Consider the following 26626-nt stretch of genomic DNA (forward strand, 5'->3'; position numbering starts at 1 on the left):
CCTACTAGTTTTACTATACCCATAACCTTCAATACACCGACATGTACCACTACACCTACTAGTTTTACTATACCCATAACCTTCAATACACCGACATGTACCACTAAACCTACTAGTTTTACTATACCCATAACCTTCAATACACCGACATGTACTACTACACCTACTAGTTTTACTATACCCATAACCTTCAATACACCGACATGTACTACTACACCTACTAGTTTTACTATACCCATAACCTTCAATACACCGACATGTACTACTACACCTACTAGTTTTACTATACCCATAACCTTCAATACACCGACATGTACCACTACACCTACTAGTTTTACTATACCCATAACCTTCAATACACCGACATGTACCACTAAACCTACTAGTTTTACTATACCCATAACCTTCAATGACCTACTGTTACCACTATACCTACTAGTTTTACTATACCCATAACCTTCAATACACTGACATATACCACTACACCTACTAGTTTTACTATACCCATAACCTTCAATACACCGACATGTACCACTAAACCTACTAGTTTTACTATACCCATAACCTTCAATACACTGACATATACCACTACACCTACTAGTTTTACTATACCCATAACCTTCAATACACCCACATGTACCACTAAACCTACTAGTTTTACTATACCCATAACCTTCAATACACCCACATGTACCACTACACCTACTAGTTTTACTATACCCATAACCTTCAATACACCCACATGTACCACTACACCTACTAGTTTTACTATACCCATAACCTTCAATACACCCACATGTACCACTACACCTACTAGTTTTACTATACCCATAACCTTCAATACACCGACATGTACCACTACACCTACTAGTTTTACTATACCCATAACCTTCAATACACCGACATGTACCACTACACCTACTAGTTTTACTATACCTATAACCTTCAATACACCGACATGTACTACTACACCTACTAGTTTTACTATACCCATAACCTTCAATACACCGACATGTACTACTACACCTACTAGTTTTACTATACCCATAACCTTCAATACACCGACATGTACCACTACACCTACTAGTTTTACTATACCCATAACCTTCAATACACCGACATGTACCACTAAACCTACTAGTTTTACTATACCCATAACCTTCAATGACCTACTGTTACCACTATACCTACTAGTTTTACTATACCCATAACCTTCAATACACTGACATATACCACTACACCTACTAGTTTTACTATACCCATAACCTTCAATACACCGACATGTACCACTAAACCTACTAGTTTTACTATACCCATAACCTTCAATACACTGACATATACCACTACACTTACTAGTTTTACTATACCCATAACCTTCAATACACCCACATGTACCACTAAACCTACTAGTTTTACTATACCCATAACCTTCAATACACCGACATGTACCACTACACCTACTAGTTTTACTATACCCATAACCTTCAATACACCCACATGTACCACTACACCTACTAGTTTTACTATACCCATAACCTTCAATACACCCACATGTACCACTACACCTACTAGTTTTACTATACCCATAACCTTCAATACACTGACATATACCACTAAACCTACTAGTTTTACTATACCCATAACCTTCAATACACCGACATGTACCACTACACCTACTAGTTTTACTATACCCATAACCTTCAATACACCCACATGTACCACTACACCTACTAGTTTTACTATACCCATAACCTTCAATACACTGACATATACCACTAAACCTACTAGTTTTACTATACCCATAACCTTCAATACACCGACATGTACCACTACACCTACTAGTTTTACTATACCCATAACCTTCAATACACCGACATGTACCACTAAACCTACTAGTTTTACTATACCCATAACCTTCAATACACCGACATGTACCACTAAACCTACTAGTTTTAGTACTTTTACTATACCCATAACCTTCAATACACTGACATATACCACTATACCTACTAGTTTTACTATACCCATAACCTTCAATACACCGACATGTACCACTACACCTACTAGTTTTAGTACTTTTACTATACCCATAACCTTCAATACACTGACATATACCACTACACCTACTAGTTTTACTATACCCATAACCTTCAATACACCGACATGTACCACTACACCTACTAGTTTTACAATACCCATAACCTTCAATACACCGACATGTACCACTAAACCTACTAGTTTTACTATACCCATAACCTTCAATACACCGACATGTACCACTAAACCTACTAGTTTTACTATACCCATAACCTTCAATACACCGACATGTACCACTACATCTACTAGTTTTACTATACCCATAACCTTCAATACACCGACATGTACCACTAAACCTACTAGTTTTACTATACCCATAACCTTCAATACACCGACATGTACCACTAAACCTACTAGTTTTACTATACCCATAACCTTCAATACACCGACATGTACCACTACATCTACTAGTTTTACTATACCCATAACCTTCAATGACCTACTGTTACCACTATACCTACTAGTTTTACTATACCCATAACCTTCAATACACTGACATGTACTACTACACCTACTAGTTTTACTATACCCATAACCTTCAATACACTGACATGTACCACTAAACCTACTAGTTTGACTATACCCATAACCTTCAATACACTGACATGTACTACTACACCTACTAGTTTTACTATACCCATAACCTTCAATACACTGACATGTACCACTAAACCTACTAGTTTTACTATACCCATAACCTTCAATACACTGACATGTACTACTACACCTACTAGTTTTACTATACCCATAACCTTCAATACACCGACATGTACCACTAAACCTACTAGTTTTACTATACCCATAACCTTCAATACACCGACATATACCACTACACATACTAGTTTTACTATACCCATAACCTTCAGTGACCTACAGTTACCACTATACCTACTAGTTTTACTATTTACTGTTTTCATTAAACCACTTTTCTCAATATACACACTATTTTCACTATACCTAATGTTTTAAAAAATATACCCACCATTTTTACCACACATTAGCGATATTTCTAGTGAATTGAAAATTGATTAGCAATTACTGTTTAGTGTTTTTTTAAAGGTGTAGTGATAACTGAAACTAACTTGTGTATACTGGACAAAATGTTCCCTGCACCCACCACCTTCAATATACCCTATGGTCTCACCATATCCTACTTTGTTTCAGTGTATCCACCATTTTGATTATATACCTGCTAGTTTCCCCACATCTACCACTTCATTTTGACAACACAAACTGTTTTCACTACAGCATCAAAAACAATTTTCTTACAGCAAGCAGCATTCCTGGGACATGATGCAGCTATGTTCATTACAAGAAGATCAAAGTGACGGTTTTGTCATAAATTATCAAGTTGCCTCTTTGATTACACATCTCACTCGGCACACATAACTTAACAAGTGTGTGGTACGCTCGATATGCAACGGCCACCGCGATCAAAGCAACGCGTGCAGTATGAGAGTAGATAAAAGCAGCAGCCAAGCTGGCCACTGACAGGGTACCAAAACTAACTAATGTAACGTGTACCATGGTAAACTTCACTGTGATTCATCACCACAGCACAAGTCAAATAACATTAGCAGGGATTGGGGGCTGACCCAATATTTAACTGGAACCTACTGACAGAAATACTCTTAAAACTATGGTGCATTAACAAAATATATTTTACTGGTGGAATATATAGCAGTATTTCATATACAAGGTGTTAATGAATAGTAAACCATCAAACCATCATACAAGAGTTGCCATCATCAGCAATTATTTGTCACATTGTTTTTCTAAAAACCTAATGGTACATCTCTTCAAGGTCTTATCCATACAGAACTGGAGTGTCACACCTCTTACTAAACACTAAATATGACACCTGTCCTGGGCTCACGTTAAAGTTTGTTTTGTTTGATAATACCACTAAAACACATTGATTAATTAATCATCGGCTATTGGATGTCAAACATTTGGTAATTCTGACAAGTAGTCATCTGAGGAAACCCTCTACACATTTCCTAATGCAGCAAAGGATGTTTTAGATGCATTTTCCGACAGACAGGAAAGTACATACCATGGCCTTTGATCAGTTGTGGTGCACTGGTTGGAATGAGAGAAAAAACAAATCAGTTGAATGGTGGACCCATCCAAGGTGGTTCAATGCTGTGATGCAAGCACCTCAACCAAATGAGCCAAATCCCACCCCACTACCACCAAGATTTTAACTTCACTTGAAAATAAGCTATCAATATCACCATCATCATCATTGTCACCACCACCACCAAGATTTCAACTTCACTTGAAAATAAGCTGTCAATAACACCATCATCATCATCATCATCATCATCATCATCATCATCACCAACACCACCACCAAGATTTCAACTCATCTTTTTATTACAGCATTTAGAAATGTTGTTAAAAACTCCCTACTTGGAACATGTACTCATTTACACTTATTTTCTGTACATTACAATGGGAGACACAAGGAAGACAGCATTGGCAGGTTTAGTGTATGGTTTAGTGTACAGAACTTCTACATGAATGTATGGAAAAATTACAGTTTATTAGTTTAACGACTCCACTAGAGCATATTAATTGGCTATCGGATGTCAAACATTTGGTAATTGTAAGATGTAGTCTACTGAGGAAGCCACAACAGTTTTGTCAAGGGATCTTTTACTTGCACCTTCCCACAAGTTTGGAACAGATCCAAACCTCAAAATATCTTTCACTTAATGTGTAGAAAATAGAAATTATCTTAATAAAAGCTAAAGGTTATAGTGGAAAATAGTTATCGTTCTGACCATTCAGCAGTAGTTTTAAATATAAAGTTAATTCAAATAAAAAACCGTCCAGGACTTTGGAAGTTTAATAATTCATTACTTAGAGATACAGAATATTGTAAGATGGTAAAAGAAACCATATCAAAAATAATACGGCAGTATGCCGTCCCTATATATAATTATGAAATCTTAGATTCTATACCAAAAGATGAAATTCAGTTTTCCATAGATAGTCAACTTTTCTTGGAAATGTTACTGATGGAAATAAGAGGCAAAACTATATCATTTTCAGTTTTTAAGAAAAAAAATCGTGATGAACTGGAAACAAAATTATGTGATGAAATTAAATTATTAGAAGATGAAAAGATGATTGATTTAGAACAGATTGAATCTAAAAAGTTTGAATTACAAAAGCTAAAAAAACAAAAAATTAAAGGACATTATATAAGGTCAAGAACAAAATGGATTGAAGAGGGCGAAAAACCAACAAAATATTTTTGTAATTTAGAATCTAGAAACTATTTTAGTAAACTAATTTCGAAAATAAAACTAGAAAATGGAACAATAGTTAAAGATCAGGAAGAAATCCTAAAAGAAACTAAAGCTTTTTACCAAAACCTCTACTCAACTCCACCCGGACAAAATGATAATGATATTATGGAAACACTTGCAAATTATAATTTTAATATCCTGACAAATGAAGATGCAGAAACATTAGAGGGGGAAATAATACACTCGGAAGTATTAACGTGTCTTAAAAATATGAAAAATGATAAGAGTCCTGGTTCGGATGGGTTTACTGCCGAATTTTTCAAATTGTGCTGAATAGATCTTGGTCATTTTATTGTTCAATCTATCAATTACAGTTATGCTAAGAACGAAATGTCTAATGTTCAAAAATTAGGAATCATAACATGTATCCCGAAACCAAACAAACCTAAAGAATTTCAAAAAAACTGGCGATCAATAACTCTCCTAAACTGTACATATAAACTGGCTTCAGGTTGTATTGCAAATCGAATAAAAAGGGTTCTTGATAAAATAATAGACTCAGACCAAACAGGCTTTATTAAAGGAAGGTACATTGGTGAAAACATTAGATTAATTTATGATATTATGCATTATACCGAAGAACAAGATATTCCTGGTTTACTATTATTAATCGATTTCGAAAAAGCTTTTGATTCAATATCGTGGTCATTTATCAATAAAGCCTTAGACATTTTTAACTTCAAAACATCAATGAAAGCCTGGATTAAAACACTATATAGTACAGAGTTCGACAAATCCACTAGCCCGACGCCCGTGGCTAGTGGTTTTTAAGTTCGGGCTAGTGAGAAACGCAAAACCACTAATTCTACCACTCTAATGACATGCGTGTTTTGATTGGTTAGACATGTCACGTGGTAGTTAATCTCGCACATGTGTTTTAGGCTAAGAACTTGGAAATCGCCAATCGCGACGACAGGTTAATCTCAATCAAGTAAACCCCAGTCATGCTTTGAATTTCAGTGTTTGTTTTATTTACCTATTGTTTTATAATTTAACATTTCGCTGACATGTGGTTATCAGCAATCAGGAAAACAATTTATTTTAATGGTAACCGCATATGCAATGACTCGGCTTGGCCTATTACGTATAGCGGTTTGAATAATATGTCACAGCTGCCGATACAAGAGAATACCTTTTTTGTTCATCAATTAACAACGGATTAGATGTCGCCGTTATATTCTTTTGATATCGGTCTGACACGGGATAATGCCCTGTATTTGAGCAATTGGCATCACCGTTCCTGGCGACATAAATAGAAGGCCCTAAATATATAGCCAACTACCAAATACACTGAACCATCTGTCGTACCTTAATTTAAATTTAATTATTTTGATAGTGGGTTTAGATACCAACCAAGAGTTTGCTCAATTATTTTTCGCCGGGGAAGACGGGACAATGACGATGGATCTCACTTGACAAAAGACCAAACGTACGACACGACAAAAAACTGAAAGTTACAACATGATTTAAGTGTTTGTTTTAGTTTACTGTTATACTCGTAAATGTGTAATGTTACAACAATTATATAAAAATCCAGTTATAACTGATCAGGAATTTGGGCTAGTGCTTTATCTTGGTGGGCTAGTGGTTTTCACAAACCCACTAGCCCTGTGGCTAGTGACTTTTCAAAATATTTGTCATACTCTGTAGTAACTCGGTATCTAGAGTAATTCAGAATGGATTTCTTTCAGAGCCATTTAAACTAGAAAGGGGCTATAGACAAGGCGATCCTTTGTCTCCTTATATATTTATTTTATGTGCTGAAATCCTCGCTATCATAGTAAACAACTCCAATAATATAAAAGGTATCACTATAGATGGTGAAAAATATTTAATATCGCAGTATGCAGACGACACAAGTTTTATTTTAGACGGCTCTCCTGCGTCCCTGCAGGGTGTTCCATCTATCCTAGATTATTATGCACAAATATCTGGCCTAAAAATTAACTACACCAAATCAAAAGCTATTTGGATAGGTAGCAAGAAATTTTCAAATGAAGTTTACCATCACACTCGATGGAAACTAGAATGGGGCAGTACACAGTTTAACCTTCTCGGTATTAACTTTTCCATTAACCTAGAAGAAATTATTGATTTAAATTATAATCTCAAGATTATCGAAATACAAAAATTAATGAAGCTATGGTCTATCAGAAAACTTACTGTTTTAGGAAGAATTACAGTCCTGAAAACGTTAATAGTTCCTAAACTAACATACCTACTGAAAACATTACCAAATCCAAGCGAACGTTTGCTAAAACATATAAATACATTATTTTTCCAATTTATTTGGAATAGCGGCCGTGAACAACTGAAAAGAAAGTTAATAATGCAAGACTATAAAAATGGTGGCATCAAAATGATAAACATAAATAATTTTATGACCGCTTTGAAAAGTTCGTGGATCCGATGGATATTTTTAAATAACTCAAAATGGACTATTTTGTTCGAAGCTTCTACAAATATATCAACACGTGATTTAATTATATATGGCGACTATTTTCTATACTGTAAAAAAAGTTCAACAAAAAATACATTTTGGAGAGACACATTGGTTAGTTGGTTAAGGATACAAGAAAAACAAATTCCAGTAAACGTAGATGATATTCTCCAGATCAATATTTGGTTCAACAGTAAAATATGTATAGATAAAAAGCCATTTATACTAAAACAATATAGCTCAAAAGGTATTATCTTTATTAACGATTTGTTGAAAGAAAAAGGAGACTTTCTAACATACGAACAGTTCATAGAGAAATACGACATAATTACCAATTTTCTGGAATATGCTTCATTGGTCAGTGCTATAAAATCATTCATTTACAACCTAGATAATTTAAATGATGACGTTTTTATAGCATTACAAAATCCTGTTCTTCCATATAACTTAAAGGTTTTGTTCAAAGATCAGAAAGGTTGCAAACATATATATGATTTACTGAACACTCAAACCACCATTCCAAAATCACAAATAAAATATTCTAAGGAAGGATATATCTATGATATATATGATTGGGAAAAATATTACATTCTACCCTTTAGATCTATCTGTCAAAAGCACAACATTATCTTGGTTTCAGTATAAAATCATACACCGAATTCTTACAACTAACAAATTTCTAAATATGATTAATTATATTGATTCCAATGCCTGTAGTTTTTGCAACAAATCACCTGAAACCATACAACACCTTCTATTTGAATGTAGTTTAGTACATTCTCTGTGGAAAGCAATAGAAGAATGGATAAGAAATGAAACTGGAATTAATATCACTCTAAGCAGAGACATAGTTATGTTAGGCATGATCAACAACGAAAAAGGTGATTTTGTAAATTGGCTGACTATCAACATAAAATATTATATTTACAGTATGAAAATACAAAAAAGAAATTTACATGTCAATGCCACGAAAAATATTCTACAAAATAATTTTGAAATAGAAAAATATATTTATTACAAAAATTGCAACTATGAAGAATTTTATAAGCAATGGACACCCTATAAAACACTCTTTGAAAGAATGTTTTAATAAAAAATAATGCTTTGAAAGTTCACTTGGAAATAGAGTACTAATTAAAATGTCATTCTCTAATACTCTCTCAATATCCCCACAACTTCTTTATACTCATCTACTGCTCTCTCTCTCTCTCTCTCTCTCTCTCTCTCTCTCTCTCTCTCTCTCTCTCTCTCTCTCTCTCTCTCTCTCTCTCTCTCTCTCTCTCTCTCTCTCTCTCTCTCTCTCTCCCCCTCCCTCCGTCCCCCCCCTTTCCGTCTTATAAATACCACAGAAAGCATTAACATATTTAAATAGCATATTTTGTTTAGATACTATTGTTTAAATATGTACTTTGTAAGGCAGTGACCACGGCTCCCCAACCTGTTCACTGTCTATGTTCTGGGGGCAATAAATCTTTTAAAATAAAAAAATAAAAAAATAAAAATAAATAATAATAATAATAATAATAATAAAAAAATAAAAAAAAAAATAAAAAAGCTAGAGATCCCATTTTTCTAGATATATGGCCATTTATCAGGGATTACAATGACCTTGCATTAAAAAACAAAAACAAATCTGGAAAACGTAAAAGGGTCTTGAAAAACAAGAGACATATTATGAGCTGTTCATCAATGATGAAATCTCACTAGTTTTTAAATGTAGACGCATAGCACAAGTTCTTTATTAAAGAATAAGAAATGCTAAGTTTCCTGGTGACATTTCAAAAACCTGGCAGCTTTTAGACAGTGATAAAGTTTCACTTCAAAGAACTGGAGGAGGGGAGAACATAATGAGTGTTTTATTTGACCTGTGGTGACCATCATAGCATGTTGACCAGGTAGTGCAGTAAACTCTGGGGCAATGAGCGGCTACATCGTGATGGAGTGTACTGGGGCAGCAACAAGACGTAACTAATTTAAAGTCTCCGTCACACAGATACACACCGACGGTCAGTGGCCGGAGAGACACCTGGTTGCTGTGGTGACGTAGTAATCCACCTACAACATGATGTCCGATTCACGCGGCTCAGCACACTGCTAAAGACGTACAGGTGACCTACCAGTAATATGTAGGCAATTTTCTAAACGAAACAAAACTAATCATTTTGAATATTCGAAGTATTTTGTAAATATGTAAACCAAAACATTTTTTAGCAGTAAACCCATTTAATATTGTTGAAATGGCATGTTTTCGTAGATTCCTATTAACATCATTTAGCAGGAGCCCAGGGGGAGAGGGAAGGAGCACCCATAAATAAGGGAAAGAAGTACCCTTTAAGTTTAAAGGTGCCATTTTTGTCCACCAGCCCTGAATTATTTTAACAGCACTCATTATTATGTTTAGCTACATATATACTACTCAAAAGAATTTAAGGGTCAAAAATTTATAACCAAATAAGTTTCAGAGTGTATTACATTGATGATGTAAACTACACCAAAAATTTAATTTATTGTTCCATATTTACAAAAAACCACAAATAAACGTCACTGTATACAAGAAAGTCACATGACATGCTGTCAAAGTTGAAGGTTGTCAAAGATGGATTTTACACATTAGAACATTCGTTTAATAGTGTGTGAATCCACCCCTGGTGCGAATACACTCGACACATCGTTGCCTCATGCTGTTGATCAGATGTCTGAAGAACTCTTGGGGAATGGCCTGCCACTCTGCCATAAGAAGTTGACCCAGATCATGAAGGTTGGCCGGAGGAGCATGGTTATCCCGAACTCTCCTGCCTAATTCGTCCCAGGCGTTCTCTATTGGGGCCAAGTCAGGCGAATATGCTGGCCAATCCATCCTGGCGATACCTTGTTGTCTGAGAAAGTCCGTTACCACCCTGGCGCGGTGGGGTCTGGCATTGTCATCCTGCAGAACTTCCCCGCCGCCAATCTGCTGAAGGCCTGGGAGAACCAACGGCCGGATAATCTTATTCAGATAGCGGATTCCATTCAGATTGCCATCCACCACATAGAGGGGGGTCCTGTGGTGGATAGAGATGCCGCACCACACCATGACGCTGCCACCACCGAACCGGTGACGTTGTCTAACGTTAACGTCAGCTAAGCGCTCCCCAGGACGTCTGTAGACACGAACCCGACCGTCGTTGAACTGGAAACTAAACCTGGACTCATCAGTGAACATCACTCGACCCCACTGAACACATTGCCACTGCAGATGAAGTGTGCACCAGTGACGTCTTGCCGTTCTGTGACGTGGTAGGAGTGGTGGTCGAACAGCCTGGCGATGGCAGCGTAGATTATTGGCTCTCAGACGATTGCGTATGGTTTGATCAGACACTCGAGTTCCAGTCGCAGTCCGCAGATTGTCACGTAATCGGCGTGCAGTGGTTGTGCGTTGACGTAGAGCCATATTGGTGATGTAGCGGTCCTCTCTATTTGTAGTGCTTCGGGGTCTTCCTGAACGTGGACGATTTCGAACAGAATTCGTTGCTTGGTACCGTTGCCACAGTCGGCCAACGACACTCTGACTGACACCAAGTCTCAGAGCAATATTTCTTTGCGTATTGCCATCCTGAAGCCAAGCAATAGCCCTTCCTCGATCTTCGATAGTCAGTTGACGATGTACCATTGTCGAATTTGGAGTGTGCACCGTACACGAACGCAAGCTCCAATTCTACGGAAATTCAGCATTGGGAACATGGAATACACATGCAAAGCGTGCAAATGAAGCGCTTTGTGAAAAAGCAAGTTATGGGCACTTAGCAGACCTTTCGCTTTCACCCTAATTTACGTGCAAATGTAAGCATGTTTTTGCCATTAGAACTAGTCGACAGTGTCAATGACAGTGGATTTTAATTCATTTATGGGTTGCTTAGACCCACTTTCGTCAAAATGGAACAATACCATGCGTGACATTATGGTCTAGCTAATATAATTGACATTCAGAAAATAATGTCGAAAATATCGTCTGACCCTTAAATTCTTTTGAGTAGTATAGATACATCATACAGTCTTGATTACACAGCAGTGTTAGACAAATGTCTGATAAAGTCCCAAGCCCTCACAGAAGCCTTTGCTAGTGTCCTATGTGCATTGTAGTAATACAGATGAACATATCCACTAGCTCAGACCAAAATCTCACTGGCCGGGACCGATAGCTGGTGGATTTGTCGAACCCTGCAGCGTAATGCTACAAATATTGCAGATCAAATCCATTCTACTTTGTGAAAATAATTGTACACAGTGTTAGTTGAAATGTGATAAAAATCTGAACAAATGACAAGTGTGAGATTGAAGAAGACGACATGTACCTTTCCAAACACGGACAGACAGGGCTCCGGTTCAAGGTCGGGTCGCTCGAGTTTAACCACTCCAACCCAGCCGTAGTCGTACAGCTCATCGTAGTCGTTGTTATTGCACAGACCAAGAGGGTGAAGCTGAAACAAAACACACTTGTTTAATTCAAACATACATGATGTAGGTGATTATAACTGTGGTATTTGACATGTATGTACATGATAATAAATAACAAATATGCTAAAGGCCCATCTAAATACTATCTGCATGTAGTATACATGCACATACACATTACGGAAAAGGCCCAAGCACCCCCTACCATTGGTTAATTTATGTATCAACACATCCAAACTATTTTACATTAATATTATGCGTTCCCTCTACTTACAGGTACACCTAACATGTATATCACATATTATGCAGCATACAAAACAGGCCAGTATTATTAGGCTGAATTGGGAGATGTGAGTTACATACACTGACCAATGAATGAATGAATCAATGAATGAATGAATGCTTAACGACACCCCAACACAAAAATACACATCGGCTATTGGGTGTCTCAAATGGTAAGTATATGAACATATTATTTATATATATTTATGTAAAACCACACTGACCAATGAAAAAAATCTGGGGGAGGGGGTTTGTGTGTTTTTTGGTGGGGAGTGTATAGAAAAAGTTATACTCATACTCATACTCATATTAATAATTATTGATACAGAAGTTAGTGTGGGTTTAAAAGCTTAATGATTTGTTTTTATATGAGTTTTAATTATTCATTATAGAGTTACACCCAGTTCATTGGTCTCCTTGGACCCAGAAGGACTACAAGTGATTATAATTGCATAATCATTGTAAAGTCTTAACAAAGTATTATATATAGAGGATTCGTCATGAGTATTTTTTAATATGGAAAATATCAACCAAGTCTATGTTAATCGGTATTTGTCGAGGCTCTGCCGAGACAAATACCGATTAAGTAGACGAGGTTGATATTTTAAATATTAAAAAACATGAGTAGCGAATTCTATTTATTCTATAACACTTCTAAAATAACATTTTAATTAAACATTTTTAGAAAATCACAGTACTAAAGTCGCCACCATTGATAATATGACGTCATCACGATTAGCACAGATTAGTTTGACGTCACGCATTTTAAACAAATCTTTGAAAACATTACGCTCAGGTACACGGGTCTTGTTGGCTTGTAAGCAAATGACCCATCCACTGCAACACATTACCTAGAGATCTTGCAAATTTGCATACCATTATTAATCGGGTTAATAAAGTAAATTATCACATGGGTTTATGACATGGATATCATTGGTAAGTTATAGGATAAATTTACATTATTACACATTTATTCATCAGGACAAATATTTTAACTCTTTTTTTTTTTTTTTTTTTTTTTTTTTTTACAATGTTATAGTTTCAATAAATATACAGTGCTGTCCGGTGTATCGGCGCACATAAGCATTCAAGGATCATTTTCTATGTGAACACTGTGAAATACTTAATAAAATGTGTCTCTCACCAACGAAGAAGTGCATAATCTGAAATGCACTACAGATTGTTTTATGTCTGTAGTATATACTACTCAAAAGAATTTAAGGGTCAGACGGTATTTTCGACATTATTTTCTGAATGTCAATTATATTAGCTAGACCATAATGTCACGCATGGTATTGTTCCATTTTGACGAAAGTGGGTCTAAAGCAACCCATAAATGAATTACAATCCACTGTCATTGACACTGTCGACTAGTTCTAATGGCGAAAACATGCTTACATTTGCATGTAAATTAGGGTGAAAGCGAAAGGTCTGCTAAGTGCCCATAACTTGCTTTTTCACAAAGCGCTTCATTTGCACGCTTTGCATGTGTATTCCATGTTCCCAATGCTGAATTTCCGTATAATTGGAGCTTACATTCGTGTACGGTGCACACTCCAAATTCGACAATGGTACGACTTCAACTGACTATCGAAGATCGAGGAAGGGCTATTGCTTGGCTTCAGGATGGCAATACACAAAGAAATGTTGCTCTGAGACTTGGTGTCAGTCAGAGTGTCGTTGGCCGACTGTGGCAACGGTACCAAGCAATGAATTCTGTTTGAAATCATCCACGTTCGGGAAGACCCCGAAGCACTACAAATAGAGAGGACCGCTACATCACCAATATGGCTCTACGTCAACGCACAACCACTGCACGCCGATTACGTGACAATCTGCGGACTGTGACTGGAACTGTGTCTGATCAAACCATACGCAATCGTCTGAGAGCCAATAATCTATGCTGCCGTCGCCAGGCTGTTCGACCACCACTCCTACCACGTCACAGAACGGCCAGACGTCACTGGTGCACGCTTCATCTGCGGTGGCAACGTGTTCAGTGGGGTCGAGTGATGTTCACTGATGAGTCCAGGTTTAGTCTCCAGTTCAACGACGGTCGGGTTCGTGTCTACAGACGTCCTGGGGAGCGCTTCGCTGACGTTAACGTTAGACGTCACCGGTTCGGTGGTGGCAGCGTCATGGTGTGGGGCAGCATCTCTATCCACAACAGGACCCCCCTCTATGTGATGGATGGCAATCTGAATGGAATCCGCTATCTGAATGAGATTATCCGGCCGTTGGTTTTCCCAGGCCTTCAGCAGATTGGCGGCGGGGCAGTTCTGCAGGATGACAATGCCAGACCCCACCGCGCCAGGGTGGTAACAGACTTTCTCAGACAACAAGGTATCGCCAGGATGGATTGGCCAGCATATTCGCCTGACTTGGCCCCAATAGAGAGCGCCTGGGACGAATTAGGCAGGAGAGTTCGGGATAACCATGCCCCTCCGGCCAACCTTCATGATCTGGGTCAACTTCTTATGGCAGAGTGGCAGGCCATTCCCCAAGAGTTCTTCAGACGTCTGATCAACAGCATGAGGCAACGATGTGCCGAGTGTATTCGCGCCAGGGGTGGATTCACACACTATTAAACGAATGTTCTAATGTGTAAAATCCATGTTTGACAACCTTCAACTTTGACAGCATGTCATGTGACTTTCTTGTATACAGTGACGTTTATTTGTGGTTTTTTGTAAATATGGAACAATAAATAAAAATGTTGGTGTAGTTTACATCATCAATCTAATACACTCTGAAACTTATTTGGTTATAAATTTTTGACCCTTAAATTCTTTTGAGTAGTATAAATAAACATTTTAAAATGGTGCATAAATATAGGCACCCCCTTGTATCCAAGCGCAGTAGATGTGGATCGTTGACTCCGCTATTTATAGACCGCCCATGACCTCACTTTTAGCCCATAAATGCTACACTATTGTCCCAGAATTATTTTAGTACATTTTTGTTTTGTCTTGTTAAAAATATTACCGGTACTATGAAAATGAACGATCACACATGACCCATCTCAAGATCAGTTTCGGAATCGTTTTCTTGAGTGGCACAGTACTGCAGATGCACACATGTTCATTGTCATGCATGGCTAAGATGCCTACATGAATTTTATTTTTTCTCGGGTAGATTGTGCACACACGTGGATCTTATTTCGCTTTTATTTTTTTATAACAATGCAACAATTGTGAACTGGAATGACTGTCAATTAAGGTGTAAAATTTTCGTTTTATTTGCATTTGTTTACGTTTTCCTTTTCAGTTTAAATAAAAATAACAAAACAAAAATAATTACATTTATACTGTTTACTATCATTTTAAAAATGCGGGAAAGGTGTTTTTAGACTGGTTTTAATATTCTTAATATCAATAAGGCTGACCTACTTCGCGTTTATATACACAAAACCAGGTGAATGATTTATTTTGAAATTATGATATAATTATTGATAATTCTTTTTTCTTTTTTTAAATTGCACCCATAACAATAAATATGTTGATACTTGATTAACCATTGAAAAAGGAATTGAACTTTAATTTGTTAAAAACACCGACACGGTGACAACTTCCTAAGCATACTTAAGCAAAATACTAAGTGCGCCGAATCACCGGACGCGCCGATACACCGGACACGGTTGTATGTTAAAAACTAACAATGAATTTATGGCTGAAAAACAAATCTGCTTCACTACCGCAGCTGTCTCCAAATCAAGTCGGTAACACAGCAAACAATTTGTTTTAAACATTAGCCTTGCTGGAATGCCATAATTGTTTAAAATAATATCGAATGTAAAACATTTACAATGAACGTTAAGTGATATTATCCATTTGAGTGCTGGGTATAGACTCATAAAAGCGCTATCAATGGAAAGGGAGTTATTGTATACAAACGGACCGGTGAACCCACAATGCACCCAAGCACCTGGGCAGCCCGTCGTTCATTCCCACATTCGGTGGATGCAGGCACAGGTAATCAACTAGTCGTAACCGCTATACACGTACCTGTTTTCACTGGGACCCACTGTTACCGGCGCTGGGCCAGCTTTAACACAATAAAGATTAAACTCAGAATTAATAAAGTTAATAACCAGTTGAATGTTTCGGTTTACACTGTACATGGCGATTCACTGAACCAGTACGCGATGCACCATTGCATGGACGGCTGTAAATCACGCAATTACATTCAAAAGTGTTTTTGTTGTTTGGGGTTGGCTTTTTTTTGCCCATCAGTGACGTGACACTGAAACTACATCTAAATGGGTTAGCTAGGGTTTCGGTGAATTCCTCACCGTTCAATGATAAGTTGATATGCACAAAGGTTAAGCGACTCTGTGGCTTTGAACAAAGCGTGCATGGCTGACATGTTGAATGTTTTACAGGTAAATTATACTTTGATGTTCTGTTTGGGTCGGGGGTCACACGATAGAAACTGCAGGTGTTTAAGCAAGGACGTGGTGTGCCAAGTACAACTGGTGTTGGCTGGCTAAAATAATTGTCACACCAAGAAATGTATGATTTGTAGGTTAAGTCCAAGGCCATAAAACAAATTACAAGTACTTGTAAATGGCTTTATTGGCAAAAGGAAAAAAAAACTTATTAAAAAGCGGTCATGTCCAGGACAGTGGGTTCACAGTTAGATGATTACAGTTAGTTAAATATAAGTTGGTATAGTGGATTAACGGTTAGTTAAATATAAGTGGGTATAGTGGATTAACGGTTAGATGGTTACGGTTAGTTAAATATAAGTGGGTGGATTAACGGTTAGATGGTTACGGTTAGTTAAATATAAGTGGGTGGATTAACGGTTAGATGGTTACGGTTAGTTAAATATAAGTGGGTGGATTAACGGTTAGATGGTTACAGTTAGTTAAATATAAGTGGGTGGATTAACGGTTAGATGGTTACAGTTAGTTAAATATAAGTGGGTATAGTGGATTAACGGTTAGATGGTTACAATTAGTTAAATATAAGTGGGTATAGTGGATTAACGGTTAGATGGTTACAGTTAGTTAAATATAAGTGGGTATAGTGGATTTGGACCATTCAGCAATTATGTAACACAAAATTTAGCATTTTTTATTTCTCCAACTCCCCCCCCCCCCCCATCCCTGCCACAAAAAAAAAAGTAGAAACATTTGGGCAAACTGAGCTTGCCTGAAACAGTTTCACCATATATTTTCATCATTCTACTTACAATGTGTGTTGTAATTCAAGTAAAAATGAGTAGCGATTTATTTGGAACACTGTAAATAGCCAAGCCTCAAATTTGACAAATTAAAGAGCAAGGCCATTGGGAATACTACTCGGAGTAGACTCTTGGAGATTTTTGGAGGATATTATGGTCAGAAGACAGGGCAACAAGGGAAACTTCAACAAATGTCTTAATACATGTATAACACATCAGCATCTATTCAAAATAAGAAGTGTGAACCGTTTCGTGTTCTCATAATAAAACAACTTACTGGAGATGTGTTTGAGTATGGCGACTAATTATTAAAATGCAAACTAAGGCATGGCCAGTTTGGCCATAAGACTCTTTTTAGTTTTCAGGGCATTGGACCATATGACTTGGGCACTGCTGCCATTTGCCACATGGCCACCATTAAATTCGATTCCTAATATAGCTGTTTGGTCGTGAATAAATGACTGTTATCCAGATTCAGGAATTTTCATTTAATTCTGCCAAAAACCAACCTCCCCCTCACAAAAATGGAAGCACCTATACCTATGTAAATGACTGGCTTGTGGTGGAGACTATGTTGACCAAGCAGTAAGGTGAGTGAGTACCAATGTACCAGCCGGCTGCAGTCATCAATAAAGAAGAATGTGTCCTCACTAGGGTAAACACTGCCTGGACTCCATGTCACGCACAGGACACACACACAGTGGCCCACGTACTGACAGATCACAGCACCACAGCCTAGCCACATACACACACAGTGGCCCACGTACTGACAGATCACAGCCTAGCCACACACACACATACACACACAGTGGCCCACATACTGACAGATCACAGCACCACAGCCTAGCCACATACACACACAGTGGCCCATGTACTGACAGATCACAGCACCACAGCCTAGCCACATACACACACAGTGGCCCACGTGCTGACAGATCACAGCACCACAGCCTAGCCACACACACACACAGTGGCCCACGTACTGACAGATCACAGCACCACAGCCTAGCTACACACACACACAGTGGCCCACGTACTGACAGATCACAGCACCACAGCCTAGCATTAACACAACCAAGTTACATGTACAGTACCTCAACTTAGCTGTGCCCATATACATACACTCTTTACAGTAACAACCAAACCACAAATGTTCTGATGCCAAAAGGTTACCATGTGACAATAAAGTCAAGAATGTTTGTTTTGATACCAGAAGGTTACCATATGACATTTTTGTCCTGCTTACAAGGAGGTTACCATATGACAATAAAGTTAAAAATGCTTGATATGACACTAGAAGGTCACCACGTGACAATGAAGTCAAGAATGGTTGTTCTGAGACCAGAAGTTTACAACGTGACAATGAAGTCAAAAATGGTTGTCCTGCTTACAAGGAGGTTACCATATGACAATAAAGTCAAGAATGGTTGATATGACACTAGAAGGTCACCACATGACAATGAAGTCAAGAATGGTTGTTCTGAGACCAGAAGGTTACCACGTGACAATGAAGTCAAGAATGGTTGTTCTGCTTACAAGGGGGCTACCATATGACAATAAAGTAAAAAATGCTTGATATGACACTAGAAGGTCACCACAAGCATCACATCTAGTAAATATAATTGGAATTATAAATTTGATACATGTGTCATAACCTACAAATGTATATGTTACTGGTGACAGTACATATTTGCACTAACCTGTAAATAGTTTGCCAGACACTATATTTATTTCACTGCCTGTATTTTGCAATAACCTGTAAATGGTTTACCGGATATGCTTATTTCAATGACTGTATTTTGCACTAACCTGTAAATGGTTTACCAGATATTATGTTTATTTTGAAAACTGCCTGTATTTTGCAGTAACCTGTAAATGGTTTACCAGACATTATGTTAATTTCAAAACCTGTATTTTGAGTAACCTGTAAATGGTTTGCCAGACATTATGTTATTTCAAAACCTGTATGTTGCACTAACCTGTAAATGGTTTGCCAGACATTATGTTATTTCAAAACCTGTATGTTGCACTAACCTGTAAATGGTTTGCCAGACATTATGTTACTTTCAAAACCTGTATGTTGCACTAACCTGTAAATGGTTTACCAGACATTATGTTCTTTCAAAACCTGTATGTTGCACTAACCTGTAAATGGTTTACCAGACATTATGTTACTTTCAAAACCTGTATGTTGCACTAACCTGTAAATGGTTTACCAGACATTATGTTACTTTCAAAACCTGTATGTTGCACTAACCTGTAAATGGTTTATCATACATTATGTTACTTTCAAAACCTGTATGTTGCACTAACCTGTAAATGGTTTATCAGACATTATGTTACTTTCAAAACCTGTATGTTGCACTAACCTGTAAATGGTTTACCAGACATTATGTTACTTTCAAAACCTGTATGTTGCACTAACCTGTAAATGGTTTACCAGACATTATGTTACTTTCAATGACTATTTTGCAGTAACCTGTAAATGGTTTTACCAGACAATATCTTTATTGTGATGCCTATAAACAAGTCATAACTTATAGGTTACCAGGTCTGTATTTTATGGCAGTATGTACATGGGTTGCCAGAAACAATGCTTACTTTAATGCCTGAAGACGCTAAGGTATGCACAATGCCATGCCTACTGAAAGATCAACAACCTGGTAGGTTAAGTGCACCAAGTCCCCCCCCCCCCCCCCCCCCCACCCAACCCACAGCCCTGCCAGGAGCTGAGAGAGAAGAGATAATGACCAGTGAGCAGGTTAAATCCCTGGCACATCAAAGCGGACTTAATCTGTGACGTGGAATTACTAGCACACTCATATTACAAGTGTAAACTGCTCTATGGGCTGTACAACAGCACATCAATCACCCACAGCCCATCTCAAACAATGAGAGAACACAGACTGATGGGACAAGTGGCGCAGTGAGCAGATTACACCGCAGTATTAAACACGCAACTTCTCTCATCAGAGAGTACGGCTTATAAACTCAGAGAGTCATGCAGCACAGAAGTGGTGAACTGAGACTATAAAGTGTCCATGTACATATGATTCTAAAGGTTTTGTATTTGAAATCACATTGTCGCCAAATCTGTAAAGAAAACAATTAAAATAGCATAGGCACATGTAGATAGTATACTCAGTATGTGAAGGATGAACATTTGACCAAAATATATATTTGTCTAAACTTAGCAACTGAATCTGAACTGAAAATACTAGCATGATTTTAGGTCAACAGTATGATGTGGATTTACAAACATTAAAAGTTTAAAGTTTGTTTTGTTTAATAACACCACTAAAGCACATCGATTAGTCACCAGCTATTGGATGTCAAACATTAAAAGTTTAAAGTTTGTTTTGTTTAATAACACCACTAAAGCACATCGATTAGTCACCAGCTATTGGATGTCAAACATTTGGTAACTCTGACATAGAGTCTTAGAGAGGAAACCCACTGCATTTTCAATTTAATTTAGTAGCAAGGGATCTTTTATATGCACATTCCCACAAATGGGAAAGCACATACAACAGCCTTTGACCAGCTGTGCTGCACTGATTGGAACAAGAAAAAACCCAACCAGTTAAATGGATCCACCGAGGTGGTTCGATCCTATGACGCAAGCACCTCAGGCGAACACTCAACTGACTGATCATCTAAATCCTGCCCTCTTACAAACATTATTATGTACATGTTCACGAATATGCTAACTGTACTTTAAATCATAAACTATTAGCAATCTTAAAACTTAGCAAAATCCAAAAATGTGACATATTAATGAAATAAAACATTAGTGAGGTCAGCGTATCAGACATTAAAACAAAAATTATGCTCAAGATGTAGGGTCGATGTGTGGATATATTTCTTCTTCTTTTTTTTTCTTTTTTTCTTTTTTTTATATTATGCAGCTTTCAGACATTTTCTGATATACAGTATTTGAAATGAGGTTACAATGTGCTCTTAAATATAGATCCTAGAGTGTCTTTGAATCTGAAATGGGGCTTCAAATTCTGTTATGGTTTAATTCTCTGTCATCAAATTAACATACACGTAACTAGTGAAATATATTTCTGAGAAAGCTAATTCTGTAATAATAAAGCATGTTCAACAAGGCTATAATTATTTTGTTGTGCTTTCTTTCCTGAAGATGTCAATTTGGCCCACACACTTTAAAACTAACATTGCCAAACTGCTAACAATAAGTTTGTCCAATTGAACCTAGATTTAATCTGAGAATAAAACTTTTAACTCTACATTCAATATTTAGAAATGTTTACTTGGGCTAAAACAAAGGAAATTATAGACACAAATATTCAAGGTCAATTTGTTCACCTAGTATATCTAGCTATATAGTCTGTGCATGGAAAAGTACTGTACACAGATCTGTGGTGATGTTAACATTCTCAGGCCATGTTAAGTTGTGTGGATGTTACATTATGTGTACTTTTAAGTTCTGTGGCTGTGTTACTTTCTGTGTACTGTTGAGTTATGTGACTTTTAAATTCTGTGGTAATGTTACGCTCTATGGCTTAATTCTATTTCTGTGGCTCTGTTAAGTTATATGTTGTAATTTGTTAAATTCTGAGAGTGTAAGTTATGTGAAAATGTTATATTCTGTGGTTGAATTAAATTATGTGATAATGTTATGTTCTGTGGCCATGTTAAGTTTTATGGTAATGTTGTGTGGCAGTATGTTCTGTGATACTGTTGACTTATAAAACAAATGACACAGTAGCATAGCTCTTCCCACAGGCAGTGCCTACACCATGTGGCTGGATACGCGAAGAATGGGCACAACAATATCAGTTTCTCCTGGCTCACAGGTTATGAATAAGAGCGGAGTAAATGTGATCAGTGGCCAAGATATCGGTTACTGCTTCAAAGAGACCCACAAAGCAACAGCACCTCATTATCACACGAGTTATCTCATTGGTGTCTGCCGACCAGCCCACCGTAGCTGGAGAAATAATTCATTTGATTTTATTTCTAACCATGGCGTGAGACCTGAGACTATGCAGCATGTAGATAATAATACACATTTATATATATATATATATATATACCTGAGCAGGTGTAGCTGTTGTTAAAGGAATGACATGGGACCTATGTTAAAGGCATACAGTACAAATGTACACATAAATAAAGCCTAACTAGGGGTGTACATTTAGTTTGAGGGAAAGTTAATGAATGTTTGTTTTAATGACATCTCAGCACTTTTTAAACAAAGGATATGTGGCGTCTAAAATAAGATTACTGTGACACTTGGTGTAGAATATTTTACAACAAGAGTGAGTTAAAGTTTGTTTTGTTTTACAACACCACACGAGCATATTGATTTATTAATCATTGGCTATTGGATGTCAAATATAATTTGGTAATTTTGACATATAGTTTTAGAGATGAAACCTGTTACATTTTTCCATTAGTAGCAAGGGATCTGTAATATGCACCATCCCACAGACAGGACAGCACACACCACAGCCATTGTTGTGCACTGGCTGGAATGAAAAATAGCCCGATGGGCCCACCTAGTGTGGGGACTGATTTTAGACGGACTGCACATAAAATGAGCACATTACAATTGGGCTACATCCCATCCCTAACAGTAGAAAGAAATGTTTTATTTAACGACGCACTCAACACATTTTATTTACGGTTATATGGCTTCAGACATATGGTTAAGGACCACACAGATTTTGAGATAAAACCCGCTGTCACCACTACATGGGCTACTCTTTCTGATTAGCAGCAAGGGATCTTTTATTTGCACTTCCCACAGGCAGGATAGCACAAACCATGGCCTTTGTTGAACCAGTTATGGATCACTGGTCAGTGATAGTGGTTTACACCTACCCATTGAGCCTTGCGGAGCCCTCACTCAGGGTTTGGAGTCGGTATCTGGATTAAAAAGCCCATGCCTCGACTGGGATCCAAACCCAGTACCTACAAGCCTGTAGACCGATGGCCTAACCATGACACTACCAAGGCCGGTCCTTAACAGTAGAAAGCGGATGTCGGGTGACGTCATCTATGAAAAGAGCTGAGTTTTTACTCTTCATTGACAACAAAAAACAAAAAAACTTTGACAATTAGTTGGACCAATATATTTTACTTTTAAACGTCATCACCTTATTTCTGGGTTATTAGTAGAATGAACAGACAGGGTACTGCTAATACAATACATGTCTCCTAGTTTTGTAATTCCTTAGCTCAAATGCCATCCATGTAACTATAAAAATGGATAAATCGCCTTGAAAATCAAACGTAAAATCTGTTAGAAAAATTTGAAAAGCTATAAAAAGTCTGGAAAAAATATGTGTGACAGACAGACAGAAGGATGGAGACAAAACCGATACTGCCCTCTGGTAGGTAGGGGACTTATTAATTAATAGGTGGATGAACTAACGAATGAACGAAGAACGAACGAACAAGCATTCAGAGAATACTGCTAAAGCAATACTGATACATGTCCCCTATCGACCCCAACAAATGTTTATATCTCCTACGTTCAAGGGCCATAACTCTGTCAAAAATGGGTAAATGGCCATGAAAGTCAAACTTGATCTGTAACGGTACATGATCGAGCTATACACAATGTGAGAGCAATATCTCAAGACATTATAAAAAGAAAACATCCAGAAAACTACATGTATAAGTGGGACAGACACACAGACACACAGACAGACAGACAGAGATGAAACCTGTAGTCTTCACTAGTTGGACTGGCAGGGGACTAATGAGATCAGGAACCTTTTAATGCTTTGGAACAAGCCCTTCCTTGAATAAGCCATTTAAACTCAACCAACCTTGTCTGGCACAAAAGATCGGGAGCATCAAAGCTGCTAGAACTAACCACAGTTATTTCTTTGTACCGTTATCTCAGTGTTATCATCCCATAACCCTACCGATAAACACAGAGATATATACAACAAGACTCAAAGATAAATACATTTCTCAACAGATATCGCCGATCAATAATAATACACAGCATTGTGCATAGTAGAAAATAGTGCAAATCTGTCTATACATAGTACAGACCTGTGAGCAGCTAGTGTCTTCTAGTTGTCACTAGTCTACAGCTATGTGGGGTCACCATCTTCTAGTTGTCACGAGTCTACAGCTATGTGGGGCCACCCTCTTCTAGTTGTCACTAGCCTACAGCTATGTGGGGTCACCTTCTTCTAGTTGCCACTAGTCTACAGCTATGTGGGGCCACCCTCTTCTAGTTGTCACTAGTCTACAGCTATGTGGGGTTACCATCTTCTAGTTGTCACTAGTCTACAGCTATGTGGGATCATCCTCTTCTAGTTGTCACTAGTCTACAGCTATGTGGAGACACCCTCTTTTAGTTGCCACTAGTCTAGTTATGTGGGGCCACCCTAGTCTAGTTGCCACTAGTCTACAGCTATGTGGAGACACCCTTTTTAGTTGTCACTAGTCTACAGCTATCTGGGGTCACCCTCTTTTTTTTGCCACTAGTCTACAGTTATGTGGGGCCACCCTAGTCTAGTTGCCACTAGTCTACAGCTATGTGGAGACACCTTCTTTTAGTTGCCACTAGTCTACAGCTATGTGGTGGGACCACCCTCTTCTAGTTATCACTAGTCTACAGTTATGTGGGGTCACCCTCTTTTAGTTGTCACTAGTCTACAGTTATGTGGGGCCACCCTCTTCTAGTTGTCACTAGTCTACAGCTATGTGGGATCACCCTCTTCTAGTTGTCACTAGTCTACAGCTATGTGGGGTCACCATCTTCTAGTTTTCACTAGTCTACAGCTATGTGGGGTCACCATCTTCTAGTTTTCACTAGTCTACAGTCATGTGGGGCCACTCTCTTCTAGTTTTCACTAGTCTACAGTTATGTGGGGCCACCCTCTTCTAGTTGTCACTAGTCTACAGTTATGTGGGGTCACCATCTTCTAGTTGTCACTAGTCTACAGTTATGTGGGGCCACCCTCTTCTAGTTTTCACTAGTCTACAGCTATGTGGGGTCACCATCTTCTAGTTGTCTCTAGTCTACAGTCATGTGGGGCCACTCTCTTCTAGTTTTCACTAGTCTACAGTTATGTGGGGCCACCCTCTTCTAGTTGTCACTAGTCTACAGTTATGTGGGGTCACCATCTTCTAGTTGTCACTAGTCTACAGCTATGCAGGGTCACCATCTTCTAGTTTTCACTAGTCTACAGTCATGTGGGGCCACTCTCTTCTAGTTTTCACTAGTCTACAGTTATGTGGGGCCACCCTCTTCTAGTTGTCACTAGTCTACAGTTATGTGGGGTCACCATCTTCTAGTTGTCACTAGTCTACAGTTATGTGGGGCCACCCTCTTCTAGTTTTCACTAGTCTACAGCTATGTGGGGTCACCATCTTCTAGTTGTCACTAGTCTACAGTCATGTGGGGCCACTCTCTTCTAGTTTTCACTAGTCTACAGTTATGTGGGGCCACCCTCTTCTAGTTGTCACTAGTCTACAGTTATGTGGGGTCACCATCTTCTAGTTGTCACTAGTCTACAGCTATGCAGGGTCACCCTCTTCTAGTTGTCACTAGTCTACAGCTATGTGGGGTCACCCTCTTCTAGTTGTCACTAGTCTACAGCTATGTGGGGTCACCATCTTCTAGTTTTCACTAGTCTACAGTTATGTGGGGTCACCCTCTTCTAGTTGTCACTAGTCTACAGCTATGTGGGGTCACCATCTTCTAGTTGTCACTAGTCTACAGTTATGTGGGGCCACTCTCTTCTAGTTTTCACTAGTCTACAGTTATGTGGGGCCACTCTCTTCTAGTTTTCACTAGTCTACAGTTATGTGGGGCCACCCTCTTCTAGTTGTCACTAGTCTACAGCTATGTGGGGTCACCATCTTCTAGTTT

General features: G+C 38.0%; 1 protein-coding gene across 1 annotated transcript in view; it reads right to left on the reverse strand.

The window, feature by feature from the left end:
- The window catches only part of LOC121369343 (E3 ubiquitin-protein ligase ZNRF3-like), a 66420-nt gene that overhangs the window by 20540 nt on the left and 19254 nt on the right, over positions 1 to 26626 (reverse strand). Inside the window, exon 2 of the mRNA XM_041494342.1 lies at positions 12189 to 12314. Within this exon, the coding sequence (XP_041350276.1) occupies positions 12189 to 12314 (126 nt within the window). The remainder of the gene's footprint in view (positions 1 to 12188; positions 12315 to 26626) is intronic.

Source organism: Gigantopelta aegis, chromosome 3, assembly GCF_016097555.1.
Source record: "Gigantopelta aegis isolate Gae_Host chromosome 3, Gae_host_genome, whole genome shotgun sequence".
NCBI lineage: Eukaryota > Metazoa > Mollusca > Gastropoda > Neomphalida > Peltospiridae > Gigantopelta > Gigantopelta aegis.